Source organism: Rhododendron vialii, chromosome 1a (assembly GCF_030253575.1).
Source record: "Rhododendron vialii isolate Sample 1 chromosome 1a, ASM3025357v1".
In the NCBI taxonomy this organism is placed as follows: domain Eukaryota; kingdom Viridiplantae; phylum Streptophyta; class Magnoliopsida; order Ericales; family Ericaceae; genus Rhododendron; species Rhododendron vialii.
The window spans coordinates 18,862,635-18,884,272 of record NC_080557.1 but is presented as its reverse complement, the minus strand read 5'-3'; the positions used below and the strand labels follow the sequence as shown (position 1 = coordinate 18,884,272).

The 21,638-nt window shown below is 43.1% G+C and overlaps 1 protein-coding gene across 2 annotated transcripts; it reads left to right on the top strand.

The window, feature by feature from the left end:
* Positions 1-8,986: 8,986 nt before the first annotated feature.
* Positions 8,987-21,291, top strand: LOC131332547 (uncharacterized). 2 transcript variants are annotated; one of them, XM_058366854.1, is made up of 2 exons: positions 8,987-10,055; positions 21,143-21,291. In XM_058366854.1, exon 1 carries the CDS (start codon positions 9,140-9,142, stop codon positions 9,587-9,589), a length of 450 nt encoding a protein of 149 aa, XP_058222837.1. In that variant the 5' UTR covers positions 8,987-9,139; the 3' UTR covers positions 9,590-10,055; positions 21,143-21,291. The 2 variants fall into 2 exon arrangements, with proteins under 2 accessions (XP_058222837.1, XP_058222841.1); XM_058366858.1 differs by having other exon boundaries at positions 21,105-21,291.
* The last annotated feature ends 347 nt before the right edge of the window (positions 21,292-21,638 follow it).

Sequence of the window (21,638 nt, the reverse complement as noted above, 5' to 3'; positions counted from 1 at the left end):
TCGATCATCTGTTGGAGGCCAAAGCAATACGTGAAGTCTATTACCCAGAATGGTTATCCAACACTGTTGTGGTGAAGAAAAAGAATGGAAAGTGGCGAGTTTGCGTAGACTTCACAGACCTGAACAAGGCCTGCCCAAAGGATAGCTTTCCACTTCCAAGGATAGACCAACTCGTTGATGCCACTGCTGGATATGAGCGAATGAGTTTTCTCGATGCATATCGAGGATATCATCAAATTGCCATGTTTAGGCCAGATCAGGAGAAGACTTCTTTTATTACACCACGAGGGGTGTACTGTTACAATGTCATGCCCTTTGGATTGAAGAATGCAGGGGCAACATATCAGAGATTGGCAACCATCATGTTCAGAAAATTGCTCGGCAAAATTATGGAGGTTTACGTAGATGACATGGTGGTGAAAAGTAAAGCTGGGCAAGGCCATATTGCAGATTTGAGAGAGGCTTTTGAAATTTTGAGGAAATACAAGTTGAAACTCAACGCCTCGAAGTGTGCGTTTGGAGCCGGCTCTGAAAAGTTTTTGGGCCACCTTGTAACCTTGAGGGGGATAGAGACGAATCCCGACCAGATAGAGGCTTTACAAAATCTGCAGAGTCCTCGGACAACGAAAGAGGTCCAACGGTTGACTGGGATGGCAGCGGCTCTTAATCGATTTATTAGCAGATCAAGTGACAAGTGCAGACCTTTCTTTCAACTGTTAAAGAAAAGAGAGGGGTTCGAGTGGGGAGCAGAATGTGAACGAGCCTTCCAGGATCTAAAGGGATATTTGGCCTCTCCTCCCCTTCTTTCGACTCTAGAACCAGGTGAGTCTCTAGTTTTATACTTAGCTGTTTCTGAGCATGCTGTGAGTGCAGTACTTTTGAGAAATAAGGGATCCGAGCAAATCCCAGTTTATTATGTGAGCAAAACTTTGTTAGATGCTGAAACAAGGTATTTGCCCCTCGAGAAATTAGTCCTGGCATTAAGGACAACAACCAGAAAATTGCCACATTATTTTCAGAGTCATAAAGTTGTGGTTTACACTGAGTTCCCATTAAAATCACTGCTACGAAAGGCAGACTTCTCGGGAAGGATCTCAACTTGGTCCGTAGAGTTGAGCCAATACGACATTGATTATCAGCCGCGCACAGCAATCAAAGGTCAAGTGCTGGCTGATTTTGTGGCAGAATTCTCACCCACAGTAGCACCTTTGCCTCCTACGAGAAAGGAGCATGAAGCAACGCCACCTGTAACGAAGAAACAGGAATCAACTGAACAAGATCCTCTGGAATGGAAGCTGTTTGTTGATGGGTCAGCTTGCAACACCGGTTCAGGAATTGGAGTTGTGCTTTTACCCCCTGAAGGGTCAATGTTGGAACTATCTGTTCGGCTAGGGTTCAGTGCATCAAATAACGTGGCAGAGTACGAGGCACTCTTAGCTGGTTTGAGAAGTGCAAAAACCCTAAAAGCTGAACGTATTAGGGTGTATTCTGATTCACAACTCGTAGTCCATCAACTGTCCGGGCAATATGAAACTCGGAGCGAGAAGATGGCGGCCTATGTACAAGTGACTAGAGATCTGCTCGATACCTTCGAAAGGGTGTATATTGAGCAGATAAGTTCTGGAAAGAATGCTCATGCAGATTCATTGGCATGGTTAGCCGCAGCTGTACCATCTGAGTTTAAAAGAAAAATAGCCGTGGAGTATCTGACTGAGCCGAGCATTGGGAGAAGCGTGGGATGGTCTTGGACGTGAACCAAGGACCAAGTTGGATGGACCTAATAGTGGAGTTTTTACGAGATGAAACACTCCCTTTGGACAAAAAGGAGGCTCATAAAATCAGGACCAAATCTGCTCGGTTCTGGTTATCCCCAGAGGGAAAATTGTATAGAAAATCTTTTACAGGGCCCTACTTGCTTTGTGTGCATCCTAAAATGGTGCAAAACTTCCTCCACGAAATTCATGAGGGAACTTGTGGAAGCCATGCTGGGGGCCGGTCCATCGCCCACCGAGCAATCACCCAAGGATACTAGTGGCCGTACATGCAAGAAGACGTTAAGGTGTACGTTAAAATTTGTGAGAAGTGTCAGAAATTTTCACCAATGATTCGAACACCAGCCGAGGATCTGGTGCCTTTGACAAGTCCTTGGCCATTTGCTCAATGGGGAATGGACATAGTGGGTCCATTGCACAAAGCAACTGGGAATCGAAAATTCCTGTTAGTTGCAACGGATTATTTCACCAAATGGATTGAGGCAGAACCATTGGCTAAAATCACCGAACCTATGATAGAGAGGTTCGTGTGGAAAAACATCATTACTCGTTTTGGGGTCCCATACTCATTGATTACAGACAATGGATCCCAGTTTCAGAAGAAGTTCAAAACTTTCTGTGCCCAGTATGGGATAAGAAATTACTACTCGACTCCGGCCTACCCTCAAAGTAATGGACAGGCAGAAGCTTCTAACAAAACAATTCTTGATGGAATTAAAAAGAGGTTGGATAAAGCAAAGGGGAAATGGCCTGAAGAATTGCCTTTGGTACTTTGGGCATACTGAACGACACCTAGGAGGTCTACGGGAGAGACCCCCTATTCATTAGCATATGGAACAGAGGCTGTTATTCCATTGGAAATAGGTCTGCCGACCAACAGGACCACTTTGGTTCAAAGTGGAGGAAATGATCGAGCCTTGGAGATTGAACTAGATCTTGCCGAGGAACGACGAGAGCGGGCCCTGGTGCATTTGGCCTCATACTAAGAGCAACTCATCAAAGGCTACAACAAGAATGTACACCCACGAGAGTTTGGTATAGGAGACCTTGTGCTACGAAAGGTGCTCGGCAATACTAAAGTGGCTAATAAGGGAAAGTTAAGGGCCAATTGGGAAGGCCCATATCGAGTTACAGAAATCGCGGGCATTGGGCTTATCGATTGGCAGACTTGGACGGGAACCTAGTACCAAGACCTTGGAATGTCCATAATCTGAGAAAGTTTTTTATATGAATATATTCTTCTTTATGCACATCGTGATTGTGTGAGAGTTACGAATAAAACTCTCTTGTGTTCTAGTTATTTTAGCTGCAAGGGGTACGAGTAATGCCCTCTTGAGTTTTGCAGATTATGAATAAAGTTACTTTTTTAGTATAACTGTTGTGTTCTTGGAATTTGTATTAAATACGAACTATGAGATTAGTTTCCCTCATTCGTATTGGGAAGCAGGGTATACATTTAAAGTATGTGCAACTTAAAACACAACGTATGAAACACTTGTGTGATTTTGAAACTTTTAAGTACGTGAAACTTAAACGCAAGTACGAAACACTTGTGAAAACGCAAGTACGAAACACTTGTGTGATGTTCTAAGTACGTGAAACTTAACGAATACGAGTATGAAAACACTTGTATGAAATTTAAGTACGAGAAACTTGGACAGACATACATAAACTTTAACGAGTATATGTTAGCCACGAAATATTCAAGTACGAGAAACTTAAACCCTTGAGATGCATACGAATACATGCATAGAGCATACGAGAATATGCACAAACAGTTCAAAGCATACGAGCATACGAATATATGCATAAGTACGTGAAATTTCAAACGATGAAAAGTACGGGAAACTTACAAATCAAAGAAAAGTATGAACTACTAAAAGAGTTTTCACCACAGAATTCTGACATCACAAACCCACAAGTGGCAAAACAGATTGTCAAATACAAAGACGATTGAATTTATTCGTCTTCTGTGAGATCTTGAACAGTTGAAGGAGCTACTGGTGCAATTACGTCTTCTGTGGTATTTTCATCTCCAAGTTGACCACCACTGACTTCCTTTTGGCCAGGGTTGGTCATATCATTATGAGGCTCCACTTCAGAAACAGGTTGCTCAGACACGTTCACCGCCTGCTCTTCATCTCTCTCCTCTGAAATATCTTCCTCACAGCTAACAGCAGCACTTGGTAGTTCAATGTTGGTCCAAAGGGGGGATGATTCAGGAATCTCCGCTTTTGTAAGGCAGGCTATCCAGGAAGACACCCAAACTTGGTCCTGAATTCCAGGCATCTGGTTTGTGTAGCTTTCTGTAGCAACTTTAATTCCTTCATTATATCCCTTTTCAAGTGCAGCTTTGGCCTCAGTCTGGCTTGCCTCGAGTTCTTTCAGAGTTTGATTCAGGCTGTCCTCAGCCCCCTTCAGTTGTCCCTTGAGTCCATCAGCTACTCCCAAGGCTTGGTTTCTCTCTTTCTCAAGCCTGATAATGGTACGTTGTAGCTTAGTGTTCTCACTGACAAGTTTGGCACGTTGGGGCTCGGACTGGCTGAGTTTTTGAGCCATGGCCACCATCTTTTGCATCACCTGGAATGGTCAAAACAGCTGTGATAAACATAAATACCAAACGATATGGTACGATGTGGTTTTTAAAGGAATAATTTACCTTGGCATTATGGGACATAAAAGTGCTCAGGAGATTGTCTGGAGACATTGCAACTTCTTTCTGCATATCTCCAGGCAATAAGAAGGCCTGGGATAATGCAGGTGCAGTCCCATCAGTCTCAACAGTGTCCCGAGCAGTGATAGCTCGGTTCCCATGAGAGAAAGAGGGAGCCCAAGCAGGAGCAGGAGATGAGGAGGATGGCGGGGGTCTTTCTTGGGATTCTTCCACCCGTTGATGTTTTTCTCTGTGGAGGGCTTCAATTTCTTCTAGAGAAAATCCAGGAGGAGCATCAGTTTGAGTCTGGATACGACGGCCACGACTTTGACCACCTTGGCCCCGAACAGTACCACGACCCCGACCAGGAATGGTGAGGAGGCTGCCTAAGTCAATTGGCCGGTTCATCTCTAGAGGTGAGAGGGTATGGCCGTTGGAAGACGAGTTGGATGTGGAACTGGAAGCTTCCTCAGCAAGAGGGATTGGTTCGTCAGAGATCGGAGGAGTCCGGGAACGCCTCTCTTCTTGTTCGAGGATTGGTCTTGAAGGACCAGCTACTGCAAGGTTGTCAGCTGCACGGGTACGCCGATCAATAAACCCCCCGTATGATGCTTTGTAGCTGAGTAGTACCTGAGCCGCTCTTGCTCGGCCAGCAAGGTATGTCCCTTCACCGTTGAAAGCAAGTGCTCGTCTGATATCTGCTACGTGCACTTGAGGGGTTATGATATTATAACCTCGGTTAATGTTTGATGCTGAAACATAGCAAAGCACAAATAATTAGAAGCACGAAAAAGCTTTTCCTATGAAAAAGGACAAAACATATGAAATTAAGGGAAAAGCAATAACGTGGGCTCCCGAATATGTGAGGGGTATGGAAACCAATCACTTGGCCGTCCTCATTTTTGGGTTCGAAGTTGCCCGTAACAATCAGAAAGTCGTCGTCATCCCCTCGAGCAGAGTCAGGGAGTTCAAGGACTAGCTTCTTTCTAGGATCCCTACTTTTTAAATAATATGTAAGGGCATCCCCGGTTCTGGAGATACTATATAAATGGTGAATATCGTATAAACGTAAAGAAGTCCCTAACATCTGATTTAGGGCATTTATGCCCATAACTACTCGAAAGAAATTAGCAGAAACCTGCATTGGGGAAAGCCTATAATATGCTAAGACTTGACGGAGCAAAGAAGCTAAGGGAAACCTAACCCCGCCCTCAACGACGGCTACCACTGGAATGTGAAGAGTGTCGAAATCGAAACTTTCACGAATGGCATCCTCAGGAGCCAAAACAGTAGCTACGTTGTCAGGAATCCCATATCGAGATCTGAAACTAGCCATGGTTTGAGGAGTATTACAGTGCCTCCGAAATCTCCCCATAGATCAGAAACGGTTTTGATACTTTGAAAAGTATAGAGAAAAGGGGACGATGAAACCCTAAAGAGATTGTAAACAGTCCACCAGAAGAAATGGAGCAGTAAGAAGAAGAATGGTGACTTACGAAATTAGTCGATGGAATCCCTAAGAGCAGAAAGGAGGAGGCCTTGAAATGATGAACAGAGCTTCAATGGTGGGTAAAAGCTTGAAACTTCTTTTTCTGCGGAGGGAGTCTAAGAGAAAGGTTGGGGTTTTGAAAGTGGGACGAAAACCCAAAAATACCCTAAAAGTAGGGTGCCGTACGTGAAACGTCACCCCAGACGCCGTTTGAGCGTTCCGTTTCCCAAAAACACGTCTATCTGCATTTAATGTAAAGCAATACAATGATCGACATGTGTAAAGATTAGGGCTAAAAGCCTGTGACGGCCACACGAAAAGATGTTTTTGCCTTGGCAAAATGATGAAACATCGCACCAATATATGAAATAGGGTGCAGGAACAAAATGAATTTGCTCGGTAAAAGAGCTTTACTCGTCATCTAAGTACAATATAAACGAGTAAAGCTGGGGAGCAATTGTAGGGAGGTATTCCCGAACAGGTCCAAAACGAGCCCGAGCACGGTCAAAGAAAAGGTCAACGCGCTATGGACCAGTGACATGAGAAGTCAATGGTCCAGAGAGGGTGTACGATTCTTGGTGCAATAACACGAGATGTTATTGGACCAAATACAAGGAAAATGACATGAGATGCCACTGTTCAAGAAACTTGTTTGGCAAGAGAGCCAAACAGGAGGAGAGCTCCTTAGAAAGGAAATGGTCCAAATTGCTTCCTTTGGACCAGTTACATGTGAAGTAACTGGTCCAGGCCGTCTGTTCGGCCATGAGATGGCCGAACAAAGAGAGAAGTCCTATTAGAGGGAACATTCTAGAAGGGTCCAGAATCACTGGTATTCCGTTAAGGGATGAGATTCCAAGAATATAGGATCTAAGAAAGATACCCAACGAGTATGGGATGTTCGGCTTGTTATCGAAAGAGTCCTACAAGGATTAAGGAAATAAACTGATAAGGGAACGAGAATCCAAGAGATCCTAGTTTTCCTATACGAGATAGGAAACCTAGGGCAATATGGATACTTGGGCAGCAAGCATCCATAAATCTATAAATAAGAGGTAAACCTAGAGGTAAAAGGTACGCAATACATTACATTATTCGATATTTACCTACTGATATTAGGGTTCCATTAGTACGAAATACTAACAAAGGCATCGGAGGGCCTTTGCCACGAGAGGCAAAGGTGCACTCACTCCTTATCTGTTTTGCAGGACAAGGGTTTCATTGACAAACTAGGGTTCCGTTCGAGAGGCACGTGAAGCCGTTGCATTCTAGTGCTATTCAGAGCACTACTTGAATTTGTCCACCTACAGTTTCCACTAGCAAAAAAGGGAAAAAACTTAGGCATTTTTTCCCATCTCGTTCACACTAATCAACAAATTTCAGTATTTTACCATCTCGTTCACACTAACAAAAAAGTTGTCAACAAATTTTTTTTTGCTACAATTCTACTCACAAGCCCATCTATAATTTATCAATTACCAGAAACAACTTGACTTTTCTCAACAACTTATTCACTACCGGAAACACCTAACAATTTGATTGCTACAAATTCTTTCTCAACAACTTATTCATTAGTAGAAACGCCTTCTTAGTGAAATTCTAAGAACACTACAAAAAGACAACAACAAAAAAAAGAAGCAGCAAAAAGTCAAAAGTTTGGTCGAACATATCTAGTTGCGTGTCTTCTTCTTCCGGCATGAATAAAATTGGAGTTAGGTGATGCAAATTGTTGGCCAAACAAGGCTTAAAGGGGTGGTGCTAGCACATCAACTTTGTGCGTGAAACAGAATAGCATTGGGGCGCAGCTGCCCCTACTGTCCTATTGGGGCAGTAGGGCCCCCCGGGTCCCCCTAAAGCAGTGGCTTTCTAAGATTCTGCCCAGAGCCGGCCATGACCAAGACTAGGTCTTGATCAGGAAGCATTTTTACCCATTAGTACTCTTTAGTTTTTCTTGGTTTTGATGATTGTTGCAGACATATCAATATAGACATATAAAAATCACCATTACTAGCCATGCATACACAATCCCAAAATCCTAAAATAATGTAGTCAAAATAGATTTAAGTTACACAAACTATTTAAAAAATAATAATGCTTAACCTCTGTAACTAATTAAAACAACTCAATTACTAATTTAATCAATCCAAATGCAGGTCGGGTCCTCACAGTTCGTATGTTGGCTCGGACACCCTTAAATGAGTTGTCAACAATGTCTAGCTATCAATATCAAAGAAAAGAAGAAGGTTCAGAATCATAAAAGAACAAATTTACAAAATATTGAGTAAGATCTTCAACTGCTTACCTTCAAAATATTGTTCTTGACCAAATGAAGATCATAGAGTGCAGTATTTATGTTCATTCGGTCTTATGGGAACTTTGTAGAGCATGCCAGTGCTATCTTGATGAGGGAGATTAGATTTTCCATCATTTTGCTGTCATCTGTCTCCTCGGTTAAAAGCATAGGGTCTACAATTTCCACCACACGTTGAGGCAAGACAATCCTTGCAAAGTTATGAAGTTTAAGGTCTGCCTCAAACATTTTGTTAGTAAGTCTCTTCGATGTTATCATCTCCAACAAGATCCCATAACTATAGACATCTCCCCTAGTTGACAATTCGCTTCCCAAATTGTACTCTGCAATTCGTAGCATTCAAACTTAAACACCAAAGGATCCATTTTTGGATAACAAAAGCGATACGAAAAGAAAGAGAAAACTTGCTTGAATACACCCTGTGAGTTTTCTAATATAAATCTAGTACATTTATACTAATATGTGAAGGGAGTTCCCCTCTTTTTTGATCTATGTGACACTATTTTCTATGCCAATATTATCCTTCACCTACTTATTATACCATCATTATTCAATTATCGTGTGTGCATACACTGTTACGATAATTATATAATTAGAATCCTAGCTAGTCTTACTTACCTTATTTAGCTTTCCTGTAATTAGGTTGTAATTAGGTTTACCATAAGTAGGCTATTAGGGTTGTATATATTTACATTGTTAATGGATGAAATAGATATGATTCTCTTATGAATTACATGGTACCAGAGCCGCAAGATTTTTTTTTCCCACCATTATCTCTGTTCTTAGCGATCATCATGAGTGAAAAATATGTTGAATCATTTGGATAAAAAACAATCCCTGTTTTTGTTCAATCTAAAGGGCCTTTTAACGCCGGAATCATTCTTACCGAATTGAACTATGATATTTGGTCCCAACTGATGGAGATGCATATTGCCGAAAGGGAGAAACTCTCCTATATTCATGGCAGAACCAAGCCACCGGTAGAATCTGAAGCTGGGTATGAAAAGTGGTACGCTGAAAATCAAAAAGTAAAGAGGTGGTTGTTGATATCAATGGCCCCAGAAAGCATGAAGCGTTATTTACGCCTACCTACTGCCCATGAAATTTGGAGTACCCTGTCAAAGGCTTTCTATGATAGAAGCGATGAACTATACGTATTTTCCTTGAATCAAAAGGCCTTTACGACCAAACAAGGTGGAAAATCCCTCTCTGTATATTATGGAGAGTTGTGCGAAATTTTTCGCGAATTGGACCATCGTGATAAAGTGGTCATGGAGCACGCTAATGATATTGGAACATATGAAAAATCTATCCAACGGCAAAGGGTACACATATTCCTCGTTGGATTGGATGGTGAATTTGAATAGATTCGTGGAGAGGTTCTTCGCAAGGAACCTGTCCCTAATTTGGAAGAATGCTATGCATTGGTTCGATGTGAGGTAGTACGTCGTGCCACCTTAAATGGGGAATCAGAAAACTTGGAGACCTTTGTCATGTTGGCTCACAATCGCCCAAGTTCAAAACCACAGGATCGATCCTGCCCTCAGCAAACTCGACAGGAACAACCACAGGAGCAATCTCAAGATCAATCTCGTCCACATGATCGATCCCATAGTACTGGCAAGCCATCCTACAAATGTACTCATTGTGACCAAGCAGGCCACACCAAAAGTCGTTGCTATGAACTAGTAGGATATCCAAAATGGTGAGATCACAACCGTGATTCAAGGAAGAGGAGTTCTAGTAGGAACTCTACTACTGCACTTGTTGAGGGTAAGGCAAATGGAGATGATGAAGTTGCTGAACACGCCTCTGCTTTAGTAGCAACGACAGGTAACAGTGGTGGTAAGGTTTTAAATATTTCTGCACCTATTTTGAATAATACATGGATAATTGATTCAAGAGCCACTGACCATATGACATTTGATTCTAGACAAGTCCCATTCTCAAAACCCTCTTCCCAAAAATTTGTGTCCACTGCTTGTAGGTAGACAAATTCAAGTAATGCTTCGACTAGCACTAGACTGCAACAGCTTCTCGTGCCACTTGATCGAAAACCTAATTCGTCGTCAGAGCCCTTGATCTGCAAAATAGACAAGATGTGAATGCACCTTTGCCTATCGTGGCAAAGGCCCTCCGATGCCTTTGTTAGTATCTCGTACTAAAGAAACCCTAATTATCAATAGGAAAATATCGAATATTGCAATGTATTGTGTATCTTTTGCCTCTAGGTTTAGCTCTTATTTATAGATTTGTGTACGCTTGTTGGCCAAGCATCCGTTTTTCCCTAGGATTCCTAACTCGTATAGGAAACCCAGGATATCAAGGATTCTCGTTTCCTTTATCAGTTTATTTAGAAAAGAGTCCTTTTCGGATTCCTTTCCTTATAGAGCCGAACATCCCATACTCGTTGGGTATCTTTCTCAGATCCTATATTCTTGGGATCTCATTCCTTAACGGAATACCACTGTTTCCGGACCCTTCCAGAGTGTTCCCTTTATTCCAACATCTGATTGGATTTCTTTCTTTGTTCGGCTGTCTCATCGCCGAACAGACTGCCTGGACCAATCACTTCACATGTAACTGGTCCTTTATCAATTATTTGGACCATTTCCTTTTAACCCGTCATTCCTCGTATCACGTGCTTGGTTCTCACTTCATCTGTTCGGCTGTATCATGTCCGAACAGTCTGCTTGGATCAGCTACTTCACATGTAACTTGGTTCAATGTAATTGGAAAGTCTCTATCTGCTAAACAGTCAGTTTATATCCATGACCTCTCATGTCATTGGCCCTTATCGCTGTTCAATGCACTGACCGACGATCAGTCATGTTCAATTTCTCATGTGTTCTTATACACCACGTGTTCGGCAACTAGATGTACCTGTTCGGGAATACCTCCCTACAATTGCTCCCCAGCTTTACCTATTTTCCATTGTTCGGGGGTAATGGGTGAAGCTTTTAGAGATAAACATTTAGACCTGAACTTCCTCTGTTACCGATCAGTCATAGTTTTTAATACTTATTGATGCTATTTTGGCGCCTTTATACCATTTCGAGGTATAAACTCCACGTGGCACGTTTCGTATGCCTATCATTAATTTCGAACTGACGTTCTATGAAACGGCGTCAGAACGGTTTCTGCTTTCCGTTTACTTTAACTTGTAACGACGTGAGACGAGATGTTTCGTCTCCGTCTCTTTCACTTAAATCCCTAAAAGGGGTTTTCTTTGGGTTTTTATTCAAAACCTCAGAGCTTTGTCTTGTCTTCTCCAGGCGAAAAACTCCCTTTCTTCCGCCATAGCCGCCGCCTGCAACTTGCTCGTGTCACAGGAATCTTTTCATTTAAACTCGTAAGATCTCTATTTCTCTCGTTTAGGTTTCCCACCAAGGTTTCTCCCTTTGTTCCATTAGTTTCCATCTGAGATCCCATTCTCAGATTTTTGGGTCATTTCTAGGGTTTCAGTCGCGCCCATTTTCAGTTTTACTTTTTCTTTGAGTATACTCATGGCGGATGAACATGATCCAAAACCTAGTAAGTTTAGGAAGCTCTGTGACACCCCTGCTGCGATGGCGGCATTTAGAACAGAATATGAGATTCCTGATAATGTAGGACTCGAACTCGCTCCTTTAGGTGCAGATAGGGATGGTGGCTCATGGGATAGAATGTGTATCCCTATCGTGGCCATTGTCGAAGGTGGAGTCCGATTTCCCCTTCATCCATTACTTCGCCAGATCCTAAACTGGTACCGTCTCACCCCTATGCAAGTATTAACAAATGTTTTTAGGCTGATAATGGGAGTAGTTGCTTTAAATAGGATTCTGGAGACCCAGCTAGGAATTTGGGATATTCAGTGGTGGTACAGCATTGTACTAAACCCTGAATACAATACCTACTATTTCAAAGTTAGAAGGGCAGAAAAGTGTCTCGTGCTAAACCTGCCAAACTCTGCTCGGGATCATGAAATTGATTTCCTGTACGTCACTGGAGCCTTTGAGCCACTAGGAGAGGATGGTCAGGTGGTGGGCCTCCACTGCCCCCACATATGGGGATACCCACGTATGCTCCTCATTTTTGCTTTGTAATTCTCGTTTACTGTCTTCTCGTAGTTTTTCTATGTGTCTAATTGCAATTTTGAATTTCGATCTTGCAGCTGAAAATGCTAACAAGCGCCCTAGAAGAGAGCCGAGCTACGTCCGAACAGAGGACATCAACAAGCTTTTGAAATATACAGGCATACCTGGTACCTGAACAGCAGGTCGGGGTCGTGACGCTGACATACTGCTGGGATACGACCCTTTGTATAGAGGGGTGATTGACAGGAGGCTTGCCCACCCCAGCACTAGTGCTGCCTCTACATCAACTGCTCCCCAGCCGAGGAGCAGAAGAGCTGACGCTGGAGTGACAGTAGCCGGTCAATTGGGTGAAATCCCTATTTCAGAAGGCGTTCCATTACCTCGGGTGAGACTTCGAAGACCCTTACTGAGACAGGCTGCCTCTCAACCACAATCCGAACAACCAGCTCCCAACCGTGTTACCAGCCAATCCTCCTCTTCAGGTTATTCTCCAGCTCCTCCACACTCGAGCACTACGACACATCAGCCCCTAAACCTCAGCTCTCTACTCACTGTCTCCACACGGGGACGTGGTGCTGCCAGTAGGGTAGCATCAACTGGCGCCCCTCCCCCACGATCACGTCGCAATAGGGGGGATCTGCACGGTCATCATCTTCCCCTCGAGAAGTGGACACTACTGTAGAGGCTAGTGATGGTCATAGAGACAAACGTCATAGGGTAGATGACCAAACTAGCTCTGCTTCTCAAGCAGATACTGAAACTCATCACCCTTCTTCACCAACTGCCCAAATCCTTCCACAGACGTGGACTCCTCCATTTACTAGGGGGGACCGTCCCGTTCATGTTGGGGACAGTGCTGGTTCATCAGAAACAGCACTTGCCTTGGCGCAGGGTTTGCTGCTTCCAGTCGATATGCAGAAAGAATCCGGGTCTGCACCTGATCGTCTTGTTGCCACTAGTCTCGTCAGTGGTATAAAGGTAACAACGATAACTCTCGTTCAATTTTAGAACTTTCTTTCAATCAAGTTTTGATCCTTGTATTATTTTTGATCATTAACTCTTTTGGTATTCCTTAGTTTATCCAAAAAATGGTCGTAATGGGCCATAAATTCCAAGAGATCGAATAAGAGCGCAACAGGCTTTTGAAAGATAACACAAGGCTAATTCAAACAATGACAAGGCTGGAGAAAGAGAGAGATAAGGCAAAGCTGGAAGCAGCAGGAACCAAGGGAAAGCTCGAAATTGCCGAGGAGGGTCTCAATCAAGCACTGTCCGAAATTGACAGTACAAAAAAGGCAGCCTATGAAGATGGATACCAGAAGGGCTTTGATGCTACCACTTCCAGTTATGTGGAGCAGATGCCAACCATCCAAGATCAGATCTGGGCTGCTTGCTGGGAGGTGTGTTTGACAAAAATGGGGGTTGCAGAAGATTCCCCCCTCTGGGAAGATAATGATTTGTCGAGCACCCGTGCCCAGGTCATTCAAGAACCAGCGGAGCATCCAGTAGATGACATTGAAAAGCAGATCGAAGAATTTGCCAATGTTGAAGAAGATACGGCTACTGATGTGCACCCTTCTCAATCACCTGCTCGGGTTTCAACCCTTGAGCCCATTGACTTGGAGGAGAATGCGACCGATGGTGATATCACAACGGAGGAACCAGACAGAACACACTTAGATGTCCAAAACCTGGACTAATGTTTTGGTAAGTTTGCTTGAGAACTCCTTTAAAACAATTTGGCTGGTCCTACGTGACCGTGATATATGAGCCCTGCGTGGCATCAGTACTCTCTTGTTTGTTTTTGGTAACACAGGTATTCGGCCCTTTGTGGTAAAACTATATCATTTGCTCGGTTGATCTGTTTATTTGTATATATTCTGATGCAAACAGACTTTGTCAAAGTATTTCATACGTTTGATCTCTTTGTTTACTTTTCAATACTGAGAAAATCTTGTGAATCATCGTTGCTTGTATGCTTTCAGGTACTTGGAAACAAATGCTCTAAGTATCTCGTACTTATGAATTTAAGTTTCACATACTTAAAAATCCATACAAGTATTTCATACTTGTATTGTTTCACGTATTTAGAAAAATCATACAAGTATTTCATACTTGCGTTTAAGTTTCACGTACTTAAACAAGGCATACAAGTGTTCTCATACTTGTTAAAGTTTAAAAATCTCACAAGTGTTTCATGCTTGTGTTTAAGTTTCACGTACTTAAATGAGGCATGCTTGTCCCCTGCTCCCCAATACGAATGAGGGAAACCAAGCCCATAATTCGTATTCTTAAGACAAATACTAAGAACGCAATAGTTATACTGCAAAAAGTGATTGTATTCATAATCTGTGAAACTCAAGAGGGCGTTATTCGTACCCCTTGCAACTAAAATAACAAAACTAGAACAGGGGAATTATATTCGTAATTCCCACACAAATAAGTGGTGCAACAGAACTCAATGCTTCTAAACGAAGAATTTTCGTAGATTATGGATATTCCAAGGCCTCGGAACTGGATTACCATCCAAATCTACCAATTTATAGGACTTTATGCCTACAATCTTGGTAACACGATACGGGCCTTCCCAGTTGGCCCCAAGCTTGCCTTCGTTGGCCACCTTGGTATTGCCGAGCACTTTCCGTAGTACTAAGTCTCCAACACCAAATTCTTGAGGGTGAACATGCTTATTATAACTCTTCATTAGCTGTTCCTGGTAGGAAGCCAAATGGATTAAGGCCCTTTCTCTTCTCTCCTCGGCGAGATCAAGCTCAATTTCAAGGGCCCTATCATTGCCCCCACTTTCGACTAGTGCAGTCCTATTGGTCGGTAGACCAACTTCAAGAGGTATAACAGCCTCTGTTCCATAGGCCAATGAATAGGGGGTCTCTCCCGTAGACCTCCTAGGCGTTGTTCGGTGAGCCCACAACACTAATGGCAACTCGTCAGGCCACTTCCCTTTAGCTTTGTCTAGCCTTTTCTTGATCCCGTCAAGGATTGTTTTATTGGAAGCCTCTGCCTGTCCATTACTTTGAGGGTAGGCTAGAGTCGAGTAATAATTCCTTATTCCATACTGAGCACAGAATGCTTTGAATTTCTTCTGAAATTGTGATCCATTGTCTGTAATCAATGAGTATGGTACCTCAAAATGAGTAATGATGCTCTTCCACACGAACCTTTCTATCATAGGTTCGGTGATTTTGGCCAATGGTTCTGCCTCAATCCACTTAGTGAAATAGTCTGTTGCTACTAGCAGGAATTTTCGATTCCCAGTTGCTTTGTGTAGTGGACCCACGATGTCCATTCCCCATTGAGCAAACGGCCAGGGACTTGTCAAAGGCACCAGATCCTCGGCTGGTGTTCGAATCATTGGTGAAAACTTCTGACACTTTTCACAAATTTTTACGTATACCTTAGCATCTTCTTGCATGTACGACCACCAATAACCTTGGGTGATTGCTCGATGGGCTATGGACCTACCTTCAGCATGGCTTCCACATGTTCCCTCGTGAATCTCGTGGAGGAACTTTTGCACCATTTCAGGATGCACACAAAGTAAATAGGGTCCTGTAAAAGACTTCCTATATAATTTTCCCTCTGGGGATAACCAAAATCGAGCAGATTTGGTTCTTATTTTATGAGCCTCCTTTTTATCAGAAGGGAGTGTTTCATCTCGTAAAAACTCCATAATTGGGTCCATCCAACTTGGTCCCTGGTTCACGTCCAAGTCCATCTCCACGCTTCTTCCAATGCTCGGCTCAGTCATATACTCTACGGCTATCTTTCTTTTAAACTCAGTTGGTACAGCTGCAGCTAACCATGCTAAAGAATCCGCGTGAGCATTCTTTCCAGAACTTATCTGCTCAATATACACTCTTTCGAAGGTATCAAGCAGATCTCTGGTTGCCTGTACAAAGGCCGCCAACTTTTCACTTCAGGTTTCGTATTTGCCGAACAGCTGATTAACCACAAGCTGTGAATCACAATACACTCTAACTCGTTCTGCTTTTAGGGTTTTTGCACTTCTCAATCCAGCTAGGAGTGCCTTGTACTCTGCCACATTGTTTGACGCACTAAACCCTTGCCGAACAGATAGCTCCAACTTCACTCCATCAGGGGGAAAAAACACAATCCCAATCCCTGACCCTGTGTTACATGCTGATCCGTCAACAAACAACTTCCATTCCAAGGGATCCTGTTCGGCTGGGGCCTGGTTCTTCTTTGCTGGTGGACCTGTTACCTGCTCCTTTCTCGTAGGAGGCAAAGGTGCTATTGTAGGCGAGAATTCCGCCACAAAATCAGCCAACACTTGGCCTTTGATTGCCGTGCGCGGCTGATAATCGAGTTCATACTAACTTAACTCGACGGACCACGTCGAGATTCTTCCCGAGAAGTCTGCTTTTCGTAGCAGTGATTTTAATGGATACTCTGTGTAAACCACAACCCTATGGCTTTGAAAGTAGTGTGGCAGTTTCCTTGTGGCTGTCCTAAGTGTCAGGACAAGTTTTTCTAAGGGCAGATATCTCGTCTCTGCATCCAGTAGCGTCTTGCTAACATAGTAAATAGGGATTTGTTCGATCCCCAAATCCCTCAACAGGACTGCACTTACTGCATGCTCGGAAACAGCTAAGTACAAAATTAAAGACTCACCTGGCTGTGGGGTTGACAAAAGTGGGGGCTCGGCCAGATACTTCTTCAGGTCTTGGAAGGCTTGTTCACAATCTGCTCCCCATTTGAATCCCTCCCTTTTTTTCAATAACTGAAAGAAAGGTCTGCACTTGTCACTTGACCGGCTAATAAATTGATTAAGAGCTGCTGCCATCCCAGTCAACCGTTGGACGTCTTTCGTTGTCCGAGGACTCTGAAGATTCTGTAGGGCCTTTATCTGGTCGGGGTTAGCTTCAATCCCTCTCATGGTTACCAAATGGCCCAGGAACTTTCCTGAACCAACTCCAAACGCACATTTTGAGGCGTTGAGTTTCAGTTTGTATTTTCTCAGGATTTCAAAAGCTTCTTTTAAATCCGCTATATGCCCCCATTTATCTTGACTTTTTACCACCATATCGTCTATGTAAACTTCCATAGTCTTTCCAAGGAGCTTCTTGAACATGATGGTTGCAAGCCTTTGGTAAGTTGCACCAGCATTCTTTAGCCCAAACGGCATAACACTATAGCAGTACAACCCTCGTGGTGTGATAAATGAGGTCTTCTCTTGATCAGGTCCAAACATAGCAATCTGATGATATCCTCGATATGCGTCGAGAAAACTCATTCGCTTGTAACCAGCAGTTGCGTCAACCAACTGGTCAATCCTTGGAAAAGGAAAACTATCCTTTGGACAGGCTTTGTTCAGGTCTGTGAAGTCTACGCAGACTCGCCACTTTCCATTCTTTTTCTTCACCACAACGGTGTTGGATAACCATTCTGGATAGTAGACTTCACGTATTGCTTTGGCCTCTAGCAAGCGATCGACCTCTTCGATAACTGCATCCACATGCTGCATGGCTGCCCTCTGTTTTTTCTGAACGATTGGCTTATGCTGAGGATCAACGTTTAAATGGTGACAGATCACACCTGCATCCACCCCGGGCATCTCCTCTGGTACCCATGCAAATACATCAACATATTCCTTCAGAAATCCTATTGATTCGGCCTTTTCATCCGCTGGTAATGACTATTCGATTAAGAAATATCTTTCAGGATCATTCTCGTTGATCTGAATTTTCTCCAAGCCTTCAACCACTTTTTCATTTTGACTTCTTCCAACATCCTCGATAGTTGGCTGCTCTGGAATTTCCACTGTATTGACATGGTGGGCGTTGTGGATTCTTTTTATGATGGATACCAAACATTGTTGAGCTACCTTTTGGTTATCCTTGATTTGTTCAATCCCATTGGATCCTGGGAACTTTACCTTTTGATGGAAAGTAGAAGAGGCTGCCCTCATCTTGTGTAACCATGTTCTCCCTATAATCATGTTATAGGAGGACGGTACATCCACCACCAGGAAGTCTGTTCGTAGTACCACTGTCCCAGCCCGAACAGGTAAGGTTACCTTTCCTAATGGCCAAACTGCTCCTGCTCCAAATCCAACCAAAGTGGTTACTGATTGTACCAAATCTTTTTGAGTTAGACCCAGCTTTTTGAATGCATCATAGTATAGTACTTCGGTGCAACTCCCTGAGTCCACCAGGATTCTTTCCATATCATATTCCCCTACTCGTAGGGTTATGACTAAAGCATCATTGTGAGGTACCTGGACTCCTCCCAGATCTTCATCTGTAAAAACTATGCCCTCGTTGCATGCTTCTTCGTTACGCCCTCTCTTCTTTCCCAACTGCATCACGTGTTGGTTATGTTTAATCTGTCTCTGAAGCAATCTCACCTCATTTCTCGTATAAGGTTCGACTAATCCATGTATCATATGGATTACTCCCTTTGGATTCTGCTCGTAATCCAACTCCATCGCCTTTTCTTTATCCTTGGAATCTTTTTGGATAAATTCTTTGAGATAACCTCGCGAGACTAAATCATCAAGATGCCGTTTAAACATCTCACAAGTGTTTCATACTTGTGTTTAAGTTTCACGTACTTAAATGAGGCATGCTTGTCCCCTGCTCCCCAATACGAATGAGGGAAACCAAGCCCATAATTCGTATTCTTAAGACAAATACTAAGAACGCAATAGTTATACTGCAAAAAGTGATTGTATTCATAATTAGTGAAACTCAAAAGGGCGTTATTCGTACCCCTTGCAACTAAAATAACAAAACTAGAACAAGGGAATTATATTCGTAATTCCCACACAAATACGTGGTGCAATAGAACTCAATGCTTCTAAACGAAGAATTTTCGTAGATTATGGATATTCCAAGGCCTCGGAACTGGATTACCATCCAAATCTACCAATATATAGGCCCCTATGCCTACAATCTCAGTAACACAATACGGGCCTTCCCAGTTGGCCCCAAGCTTGCCTTCGTTGGCCACCTTGGTATTGCCGAGCACTTTCCGTAGTACTAAGTCTCCAACACCAAATTCTCGAGGGTGAACATGCTTATTATAACTCTTCATCAGCTGTTCCTGGTAGGAAGCCAAATGGATTAAGGCCCTTTCTCTTCTCTCCTCGGCGAGATCAAGCTCAATTTCAAGGGCCCTATCATTGCCCCCACTTTCGACTAGTGCAGTCCTATTGGTCGGTAGACCAACTTCAAGAGGTATAACAGCCTCTGTTCCATAGGCCAATGAATTTCAGAAGGCGTTCCATTACCTCGGGTGAGACTTCGAAGACCCTTACTGAGACAGGCTGCCTCTCAACCATAATCCGAACAACAAGCTCCCAACCGTGTTACCAGCCAATCCTCCTCTTCAGGTTATTCTCCATCTCCTCCACACTCGAGCACTATGACACGTTAGCCCCTAAACCTCAGCTCTCTACTCACTATCTCCACACGGCGACGTGGTGCTGCCAGTAGGGTAGCATCAACTAGCGCCCCTCCCCCACGATCACGTCGCAATAGGGGGGGATCTGCACGGTCATCATCTTCCCCTCGAGAAGTGGACACTACTGTAGAGGCTAGTGATGTTCATAGAGACAAACGTCCTAGGGTAGATGACCAAACTGGCTTTGCTTCTCAAGCAGATACTGAAACTCATCACCCTTCTTCACCAACTGCCCAAATCTGCCCACAGACGGCGCCAATTGTAGGTAGACAAATTCAAGTAGTGCTTCGACTAGCACTAGACTGCAACAGCTTCTCGTGCCACTTGATCGGAAACCTAATTCGTCGTCGGAACCCCTGATCTGCAAAACAGACAAGATGTGAATGCACCTTTGCCTCTCGTGGCAAACGCCCTCCGATGCCTTTGTTAGTATCTCGTACTAAAGAAACCCTAATTATCAGTAGGAAAATATCGAATATTGCAATGTATTGCGTACCTTTTGCCTCTAGGTTTAGCTTTTATTTATAGATTTGTGTATGCTTGCTGGCCAAGCATCCGTTTTTTCCTAGGATTCCTAACTCGTATAGGAAACCCAGGATATCAAGGATTCTCGTTTCCTTTATCAGTTTATTTAGAAAAGAGTCCTCTTCGGATTCTTTTCCTTATAGAGCCGAACATCCCATACTCGTTGGGTATCTTTCTCAGATCCTATATTCTTGGGATCTCATTCCTTAACGGAATACCACTGTTTCCGGACCCTTCCAGAGTGTTCCCTTTATTTCAACATCTGATTGAATTTCTTTCTTTGTTCGGCTGTCTCATCGCCGAACAGACTGCCTGGACCAATCACTTCACATGTAACTGGTCCTTTATCAATTATTTGGACCATTGCCTTTTAACCCGTCATTCCTCGTATCACGTGCTTGGTTCTTACTTCATCTGTTCGGCTGTATCATGTCCGAACAGTCTGCTTGGATCAGCTACTTCACATGTAACTTGGTTCAATGTAATTGGAAAGTCTCTATCTGCCGAACAGTTAGTTTATACCCATGACCTCTCATGTCATTGGCCCTTATCGCTGTTCAATGCACTGACCGGCGATCAGTCATGTTCAATTTCTCATGTGTTCTTATACACCACGTGTTTGGCAACTAGATGTACCTATTCGGGAATACCTCCCTACACTGCTAATGGTACCTCGGCTCCAGTTATTGGAGAGGGTGATGTGTCTCTTACAAATACTTTGAACTTGGAGTCTGTTCTAATTGTCCCATCCTTGGATTATAATTTATTGTCAGTGGCTCAAATTACCTTGGCTTTACATTGCATCGTAATTTTTTGGCTTGATTTTTGTGTTTTTAAGGACATTTGAATGAGACAAATGATTGGTTATGGTGTTAGGCAAGGAAGGCTGTATTACCTGGACTTGGTGTCGAAGAGTTCAGACAAGTTATGTAAGGCCTTGACAGTGGATAGTTCTGTGGGAAAGAAGAAAAAGTCTGAAATTTGGTTATGGCATCGACGTTTGGGACATGCGTCATTTGGTTATCTGCAAAAGTTATTTCCTAGTTTTTTTTTTCCAAAGTTGATATTTCTGGATTTCGTTGTGATGTTTGTGAACTTGCAAATACTATGAATTTTAAATGGGCATGTGCTTTACATGATAGATTGCTTAGCCATTGAGTTTGCTATGACAGTTGTAAATATCACAAGATATCGTTCACTATTAAAATACTGAATCATTAGAGAAGAGATGAAGGTTACAGAATAATAATATCTGAAGTTGCTTACAAAGATTCTTGGTTCAAGAAGTTAAAGTGGTTTTACAAATACAAAATTGGAGCAGAGTTTAGGAAGACCAAACGCCTTTTTTTTCCCTGCTTTGTTTTCAGAGAGG

Excerpts from the sequence above, each read along its gene's own strand:
- LOC131332547 (XM_058366854.1), top strand. The coding sequence starts at position 9,140 with ATGGAGATGCATATTGCCGAAAGGGAGAAACTCTCCTATATTCATGGC.